This window comes from Morone saxatilis, unplaced genomic scaffold (assembly GCF_004916995.1).
Source record: "Morone saxatilis isolate NCDOM2014 unplaced genomic scaffold, NCSU_SB_2.0 Contig6, whole genome shotgun sequence".
Lineage (NCBI taxonomy): Eukaryota > Metazoa > Chordata > Actinopteri > Moronidae > Morone > Morone saxatilis.
The window spans coordinates 12912475-12922135 of record NW_023340206.1 but is presented as its reverse complement, the minus strand read 5'-3'; the positions used below and the strand labels follow the sequence as shown (position 1 = coordinate 12922135).

The following is a 9661-nucleotide window of genomic DNA, read 5'->3' as shown; positions in this document are numbered from 1 at the left end:
GTACACAACTCAACTACATACAGAGCATAGGATAGTTTATAGACATTTTAATGTGGGAGGGTTAATTTCTTTTAAAATACTTTGGTTCTAAGACACATTCAGGTGTGTACAGACGCTGAACAGATGTGGACGTCCACTGATGTCGGGGAATGAAGGAATAAGACAGCAAACAAATGGAAATGGGGGAGGGAGGGGCAGACGGTGTTTTGGGTGGGACGAGGGGGGCAATAAAAGGCAGAGAGCCTGAGGCGTAAACACAGCGGGCCTCGACTGAGAGCCGAGCCGCCCGCTGCATGTGCAGGTGGAAAATGGCAACGCTGAGACTGAAGCTACAGTAATTGCTATTTTGTAATTATGTGAATGAAAGTGTGTTTGTGCGTGAGTGAACGCAGTGACTGAATGTGCATTCAAAGGTCCCGTTCCTTCTGTTCTTATCATATCCGACAGTCCTGTGATGCACCGCATTCATACTCTACATGTATATAATGGCAATTTGTACCATTTGTAATGTTTAATACTGTCATAATGTGACATATGTGTGACTTTCTGTACGTATTTCTATTGCTTATAATGAGAAATACTCATTTTGTTTGTGTTATTTTACTATGTATGTATAGACTACATATATCTTACATATTTATTTATTTTCTATGAATACTGAGTAGAGCTTTTAACTTTATTTCATGGGCTTCATCCCTGAATGGAGGCGTTAGCTCGTCTCTTTTGGCTACAAACTTAATTGAATGATGAAAAACAGCAAATCTCAACAAAGGTTGAAAGCTCCAAAAAAGGCCAATAGCGCCTTGAGTTTAAAAGGTAACTTTTATGCTCATGTTTTAACAACTTCATGAGAACTAATGCAACAGAAACACAAACATGAAGACCATCAGATGCTGCTGAAAGTCCCGGAAAACGCTAGTAAGTTACCATGAGTTAAGTTGTTTAAATATAAATTAGATGTAATTGAAATCATTCCATTTGGTTTATTTTAAGCCGATTTTATATTTCCAAAAGCAAAATATAATTTTAATTTAAATGCATCTCTTCTATCAGTTTTTGTACCTAAAACCTTTCACTTTTTAAACACTTGGTCTCTGGACAGTCAATATATGGTTTTAAAGAAACTAAAATGTAAACTGCAAGTCCAGATCAACAGACTTCCCCTGTCTGTATCACGGACTGCTCCAGGACTACTGGGAACCACAGAGCGGACTTCAGTGAGAGAGAGTTTGCCAATATTCACCTTGTTCTTGCTGCTCTCACAGGACTGCAGGCTAGCCAGGATCTGGCTCTCGATGACCTGCACCCAGGCGTCTCTCTCCTCGTACGAAGTCGCCTCGAAATGCCACGTCTGCCCCGTCAGCGACACAATGGTGAACTCAAAGTTCTCCTCTTGTTCTGTCGGAGAAAGAAAGAAAAACCAAGACTTAGTACGGGAACATCCGGCACACACACCGATCACAAAACTTTACATTCAGCCACGTTTCACCTCGGCCATGTGGTTCACGCTCTAATCCGCAGAGAGGGCGGTTTTGAGTTTGTAGGGGGTCACTCAAACCACCGTACCATCTTGGTTTGACTTCAGTCAATTGCAATAAAGTTTAACTTCTCACATCAACACCAAAGTGACATTACGGACTAACTCCATTACTATATCAGAGACCTTATTTCAACAGTTGTTAATTGATCACTCGCTGATGTTCTGCTACTGCAACCTGTAATTATGTGATCAAATACCACACTGATCTGAAGTAAAACTATTTCATGAGCTTCAAACCATCACACAAAGCAACACATTAACAATGGAGGCTTAGACCAGCTGATATGGAAACTCAACTATGTCGTATTTCAAGAAGAAGATGGATCACGCCTTTGCAAATGTTCAGTTATTGTGTTCGTAATGTCCTTCCACCTCTATTTGTGAGACTAGAAAAGTGACTTTCATGGTGTAAAACCAAACCACGTCCAAATACCAACAAACCCCAAAAACCTTGACTTTAAAACCACATCCACATTATATAAATCTAAAATAACAGACCCTCATCAAACGTATAAAGTACCAGCGGAGAAACAGAAGTACACAAGCAGCTCTGTCCACAAGCGTCTTTTCATTCATATAAAGCTCTCTGACTGAAGGACACCTGTTCTCCTGAACCGACCACAGGTGACCTATGTGACCCCGCCCCCTGAAGCCAGGATGTCACCCAAATTACGGGGCCCTGTGCCCCCCCACCCCCAAGGGCCCCGGACCGTCCTGCCCTCTTCTCTGCTGACATGTCAGTGGGAGAGGTCAGTCATTACAATCAGGGGCTGCTGGAGGGGGGACATATGGATCTATCACCCAGAACCCCCAGAGGTTAATGGGACAATCAGGAGACAATTACACTGAGTGTGTGTGCCTGTGTGTGTTTGTATATGGCTGTAGAAGAGATTCAAGGTCCTCAACTTCTTTAAAGCAGTTGTAGAAGGTCTGAATTAAAGGTAGAGTTTACTCAAAAAGAGTGTAATCCTTGAATATGACTTCAGAAAGTATATTTTCAATGCAATAATATTTTCAATGCTATTTCTAATCATATAAAACAAAGGAAAGCAGGAAATCCTCACAGTGAACTAGACTAATTAAATTATTATAACGGAACATTGACAATAATGTCCTAAAAGTGCTGAAGAAAGTGCAAAACCTTGAAGACAATGGGACTAACAAACTCTGTTAGTTGATGGAGACTGTAGGATGTCAGAAAGCTAGTAAGAAGAGCTTTAAGTTGAGATCATTTGGTCACACGTACTATTCCCAGGGGCAACAATGAACATGAATGCTTAAGATTTACTGTATTTTAGGGCAAACTGTCCCTTTTTTTAAATGTCAGTGTTCTGCAGCTGTTCGAGCATGCTTCAAACGCTTCAACATCAAGCCGGTTCTCGGAGGTTTGACGGATGTTAGCGAGTGTTTGTGCACAACTTGGGGAACATTTGGAAACCGTTACCGACCACAGAAAGGATGGGAAGTGGAGGTGAAGCGGGGGCATGGCAGAGAGCCCGTATCATCACTGCACCAGATCAGACAACAACCAGCTTCTGTTTACAATTAGCCCCAGTGAGGAGGTAAGAGATGAGGGGAGGGCAGGGGTAATCACTTAATCAAAGGATGGCCTCCAGCACGGCTGATAATTCCCAGGATTCCTAAGTTTCGGCTGCTATGACTCTAAACAAAAGCATGTGAAGAGGTTATATCTCTAAGAAATGTTATTTCATGAGTGTAAAAGGAAATTAAGCATCATTTATTCACTCCATATATACATCCAAAACTATGGGTGATAGCAGATCTCAGTGCGGAGGTCGGTAATCATTCATGACACTTTTAGGCGAGCGTTTCTGGAAGCAGCAGTTTCATGACGTGTGCCGGGAGTGAAGCAGTGAAAAGATGAGAGGTTTAATCAGTCGGAGAGCGGTCACGGCCGGCCCGCGAGGGAACGACCATTTGCTCTTCCTCAACTCCAGTCATTTGGCTAATTGGGAGCGTCTCAGAGCACCGGAGCTGAAGTTCCCCTCTGGCTTTGCTCTGGATAATCAATGGCCTTGTCCGAGGAGAGGAAGGACGGAAGGTAAGGATGGAAGGGAGACCCCCAAGGCCAAACGACTGGGTGAAGAACCCTTCCACTTCCAGGATAAAGAGATTGAAAACACCTTTGCTGACCAAAGTTTCCTTTGCTGAAGATAATGCTGGATCATTTTCATCTCTCGGGTGCTTCAGGCTAACGATGGGCTGAGTCTAATTAGTTGATGTTAATTAAAACTACTGTTTACAGGGGCTGGTTAATGGCTCAAGGTTAAACCAGACTTTCATTTTAAATTGTCCATTTCGTGTTGTTGAGGTTTAACCACGACAAACAACCACATTTTTCCACAAATAAAACTACTCAAAAACTAAAGAAAACTAAAGAACCTTATACCCATGAGATTAAGTAAAAAGTAATTTTTAAAAACAAAGAACTGCTGAAATGTATATAAAGATGTGGGTTTAATTTTAGACCAGAGACAACAGTTGAATGTAAATAATCAGTTTACATTCAAAACGTGTTAATCAAGCAACTTCTACATCTGCAGCTTTTGCCTGTTCATAACAGCACTGGACTTCTGCAAAGTCCCAAAAAACATTATCAGTCTCCAGAAACAACCTGCTGAAGTCAGATTTTATGAGTTATCTAGTGCACCTTTGCTTCCTACCTTCACACTGAAGGGCTAGGGGTTCGACACATGCCAGAAGTTAAACTGCTGTGTACTGAAATGTGTCTAATGAAGGGCAAACTGTACAGAAAGTGAATGATAATTTTCCAAAGTGTATTTGGAGGCTCCTGGGTCTACACTGGGTGCATCTTCGTTCTAAATGACAGCCCACCCATCAAGCGTCGGTTGAGCCCTGCAGGGTCAAGAGCAAGAATCCCATCATAATTAAATTCCCATGATTCTCTGTTTTCAGGGGAGGGGGTTTGGCTGCTTGACAATTATGGAAACCAACAATCCAGAAAGGCCCTGCCTCTTCGTAAATTAAATGCTGTTTCTGGATTTAAATGCTGCACGCTGACCCAGCGCAGCACGGCGGCTAATGAATAAAATGAGGGGGGCATTAGGCTGTGCAACCAGAGAGCCACTCCCACAACCCCCACTTAACTCTGAAAACCCCCAGCTGAGCATGTGCTACAGTCAGCAGCTCCTGTCTGTCTGTACAGGAAGACTACACCAACTTTTTGTAGTTACAATGGATCAGATGGCTTTGTGTCTCTAATGTGTTAACAGGAATCTGCGTTTGGAAGGTCACCTGATGCCACTAGATGTGAAGTCAGAGGAACACCAAAGTTATTCCAATTCATCCTGAGGGGAACATGATTGTCTGAACCACAATATGAGCCAATCCATCCAATAGTTGTTGAGATAATTCAGCTTCAACCAAAGTGGTGGACCGACCAACCGTCACTGCAATCCATAGAGCCATACAAATGACTTTCTTAGCAAACTGAACAGGTGCTTTTTCATAGGTATATTTTCATTAGTGTAGGAATTATTGTGTTATTGTTACCTCAGAATGAACTGTTTTTATCTACTAACGCCGTTGGTCGCCTTCCTTTGAGTCCTCCATGTTTCTACAGTAGCCCAGAACGGACAAACCAGCCAGTGTTTGGCTGTAGATACAGACTTTTGAAGTTTTTTACAAGTTTGTGGTTTCTCCATTAAATCCTACACGCTGGACCAGTACAGATACAATTTCTTGATTCTTTAAGATCCAAATAAGTCCTGTGATTCACTATCTGTGCTTCCTACGTACTTACAGGCTTCCTCACCTGCTCGGTCTCTCCTCTGTGTTGGTGTGCAGGACTAAACGTATGCATCAGAGTACAAACACACACAAACAGACGGCGAGTCACCCGCGCTGTATTGGTAATTACTGCCACCGCTCTCGGCTACTGTGGGCGACATTCACACAGAGAGAGGTGGAGCCGAGGCAATTTGTGAACTCTGACACCGGTAACCTTTAGCAGCAGAAACAGAACAAACCAAATATACAGCATTTACAAGACGCAGCGAGGGAGGGGGGGGCAGGACATGCATACAAGCCTATCATCCGGGGTGTGAGGTGTCGAGTCGGCCCAGCGGGGTGTGTGTTTGATTGTGTGTGTGTGTGTGTGTGTGACAAGCAGGACGGTAGGTGCAATGAGAGGGGAGGCGTGAGGGAGACAAAAGGGGGCCTCGGGAAACACAAATTAAAAGCCTTAAATGTCACCGCACACAGTATTGCTTTGCGACACAGGTCATTACTCCCCATATTATTCGCAGCCTTTTACAACATTAATAACCTGGAAAATATTGCAGCCGATTGTTCTGAAGTCTCTCTGAAAAAGAAGTATGGAGGTCTATCTTTTTGAACGAGCACAACGAAGCAGAAGAAGAAGCCGTGACGTAAAGCAGATTCAAAACGGCTCTGAGATGATTTAACCTGTTTTGTGGTTCGATCATGCAAACAGACGAAGACACCAACAGTTTGGCTTTCACTGAATGTAGAATTAGGTTAAATAAAACTGAAGATACACTGATCACATCTGAAGGGAAGGGTGGGGGCAGAAGGATGCAAGGAGGGAAAGACGCCATCACAGACAGGTCAGGTGACTCTGGCAGTGAGAAGACGTTTTTCTCCACCTGCAGGTCAAAAGAAGTCTAGGGGCAGATCTATATTAGATCTTTAAGTTACATAAAACTATTTAATGGGGATTAAATATATTATTTTTCAGTGTGAGGCAGGTTCTTACTGCAGCCACTTCAGATATCCCTGACAATGCTTCTTCTACAGCTTAGATCGACATTAAACCCTCCTGGTTGAATCATCAGTCCTTAAGATGAACAACTGCATTAAAAAAAATATCAATTTGACGGTACAAGCCTAAAATCTGCAGCTTATATAAATTAATTTGGGGTTCTATCCAGCAACTTTTTGACTTCTTTTCATCACAATTTATTTGAAGCAGTCTGTTGTGCAGAAATGATGGACAAAGCAACAGCCCGAGCTTTTATTTGCTTCAATCACTCCTCCTGCCTTTATTTGGAACAGGCTTCTAAATGGTTTCAATTCTCTTGCACAAAACTCTTGTTCAACAAAGATGGGAAGTTTAAACATTTATATTCGTGTAGGTGATCTAAGCAGCATAGAACTCGCTCAAGCAGACTCGGTTTTATACATCCGAAGAAATTCTATTAAATCCAGACCAGGCCTCTAACTGAAACATGCTTTTATTTGTCAAAACTTCTAGCCACACCAGGCTAGTAAAGGAGAGCTGTGTCTAATTGGGAACCTGATTTTAAATAAAGCTTTACGGTAATTAAACTGGTGGTCAGAACATAAACTTAAAGGATCGTAATGTAATCTGGGTAATCCGTTCACAATCTTTTGTCTCGCTAAAATAAAAGTCTACATGTTCCATTAGTTTAGACGTCTTTCACACTAAATGTATCCTAGTTTTATCCTGAATGTTTAGACATCTTTTGACACTGAAATCAGCAAATGGCTGCTTACTGGGTAATGTGCCTTACCCCAGGACAGGGTACTCTGTCTCTGCAGAGGGTGGGGTCAAAGGGGGGTTAATGGGGGTCCACAGGTCCACCCCCAGCAGTGTTTTTACCTTCTGAGTTGTGCAGACTGTTGGCGTAAATGCTGCGAAGACTATCGACACGATTAAGTTTCCACACTTTACGTTTGGCTGCGTCCCCCGACGGCAGGAAGAGAGAAAAGAGGGATACAATAGGAGGAAGAGGTAGGACAGAGCGAAAGAATGAGACGACATGTACAAGAGAAAACAAGAAACGAAAGGAGGAAAGAGAGAGAGAGAGAGAGGCGTCAAAAACAGCAGCGTGGAGGAGGATTGGTCCACAGGAGAGGGGGCGTGGCTTGACGGGGAAGTGGGAGGGGCCAATGAGCACGATGGAGGGATGGAAGTAAGTTTGCAACATAACAAACGAGACAAGAAGAGCAACAAAATAAACTTCTCAAACCCTCAAACAGCTGATCAGACCTTCAAATGTATCCAAATTCAAAACATTATTACTCCCATCGTCCTGACACAAACAGCCAAAGTTAAAACAGACTCAACATTTAGTAACAATTAACACCATAAATCCTCAAATAAAAGCCTGTATTTAAACAAAGAGTTGCGTCTCAAATAATAGACCCAGCATGAACAAAGATCGCTGAGACATATTAATGAAAAATATTAAGAAGTGGTGGAATTACTTAGAAATAGTTTTCTTTAAAACTTTTTTTTTTAATTTCGCTTCCTGCAAATCTTTCACATTAAAAGCCAACTGGCAAAGGCAGGAATTCAGAATTTCTGGTGCAGGAAGTGTTGACTCAACAAATCTGTATATAAAAGTTATATATCGCTTATTTTCTACTTCTATTATATCTTCTATTTAATTTTGTATTGTATGTGTATTTTATTATCTTTCTATACGATTGTAGATGGAATACATTTTGGTTTTGGACGATTGGTTGAACAGAACAAGACATTTGAAGAGTTGCATTGTGGGAAAGTGCGATAGACATTTTTCTACTCACTGCAGGTGTAAAATGAGTAGATATAATCCGTGTGCAGAAAACACTGAAACATTAATGTGGATTTTAAAGCTCCACCACCGCAGCTTTGATTCTTTTGAGGTGGCTGAGCTGTGAGCTCTGTGACCTCTGACCCCGGCCGCGCCGCTCAGTCTTAAACAGCAGAGCCTGGGTAATATTTACTCCCCCGGGGCTACTGTGAGCATTTGCAATGGATGAAATACAGTCGTGGCTGTGTGAGAGGAGAGGCTTTAAATGTTACTGTGCTTGTTTCCCTCGTCGCCCCTCCTCCTTCAGGACGGCAAGGCGGGCGATAAGCGAGGACGGTTTGTCCATTTTAAAACGAGTCAAATACACTGAAGCTGCTCGCCGCTGTGGGGGGCTGATCTCAGGAACGTTATCATCTAAAAACAAGTTGCTTTAAAAAGGTCACAGGTTGGATCCCCTCACAGATCGCAGCAGGTTTTAAACATACAGTCATTGTGGTAATTTGCCAAAAAATACAAAACTTAGAGATGTTGAATTATTTGTAAAACTAAATGAAATATTAATGTGTTTGTCTGTTTATAGTATGTTGTTTTTGTCCCGACAGATCTGACAAATCCTTCTTGTTTTATTTTGAAAGAGCAGTGGGGGTACAACTGTACCATACCATGTATTTCTTTTTTCCTCCAACCTATGTTATTACGTATGGGAGTCCAGTAAGTAGATACTAAATCATGGGTAAATTTAACTCAGTGATTTCATTTTAATTTCTTTATTTAATAATTTAACATTTTTTCAACAGGTTTTGACAAACGTTCCCAACTTAAACATCTCCTGACGTCAGCTGTTCGTTGGACCACCTGGACTCCCCTCTACACTGACCCTCTTTGTTTCCCACCTGCTTGACCCCCGGTGACCCGAATTGACCTGCGATGGCGAGCGGAATCCGTCATCTTCCTGATTAACCCCGACTTTAAAGGAACTCCCTCACAATGAGCCAGTCAGAGGCGGCGTGCTGCAGGTGCGCCGCCGAGCTGACGGCCGATCGACAAACGGACCGATGAATACTGGAATGAGTGAAGCTCTTCGGCTGAGACACCCAGTGTGTGATCTGAGAGGACAATTAAAGCCCCACACACACACACACACAAACACACACACACACACACACACTCCACCTGTTGTGAGGAGTTTGCTGGTTGAGGAATCAAAGCAAACACAAAAACTGTCTTCGCGACCAGGAATGTGCCCAGTGGTCCTGCTGTTACCTGTGTGAGGCCACTTCAAATATCTGAAGCTGTGTGTGTGTGTGTGTGTGTGTGTGTGTGTGTGTGTGTCGGTATTCTGCAGGTCAACTTTCAAAGCTCCAAGATGAAGGGAGGGTATCAAACAGCGGCTAGTTAACGAGACCCGGGGCTGATGTCGAGGCTGTGGTCAGCAGGGTTCACCTGATACAGGTACAGCTGTTTAATTAAAGATATTTACACTGTAAAACCAATGCAATGATCTATAAATACAGGTGAACTCTGCTATAATACAAATAATCAGGCTTACATTTACAGCAGAATGCTGTTATTATTT

At 42.5% G+C, this 9661-nt stretch overlaps 1 protein-coding gene across 1 annotated transcript in view; it reads right to left on the bottom strand.

The window, feature by feature from the left end:
• Nucleotides 1-9661, bottom strand: part of LOC118339688 (arf-GAP with GTPase, ANK repeat and PH domain-containing protein 1-like) — a gene marked incomplete in the record, with an annotated part of 77244 nt that overhangs the window by 23644 nt on the left and 43939 nt on the right. The window contains 1 exon segment of the mRNA XM_035677387.1: nt 1244-1398. Coding sequence (XP_035533280.1) covers nt 1244-1398 — 155 coding nt within the window.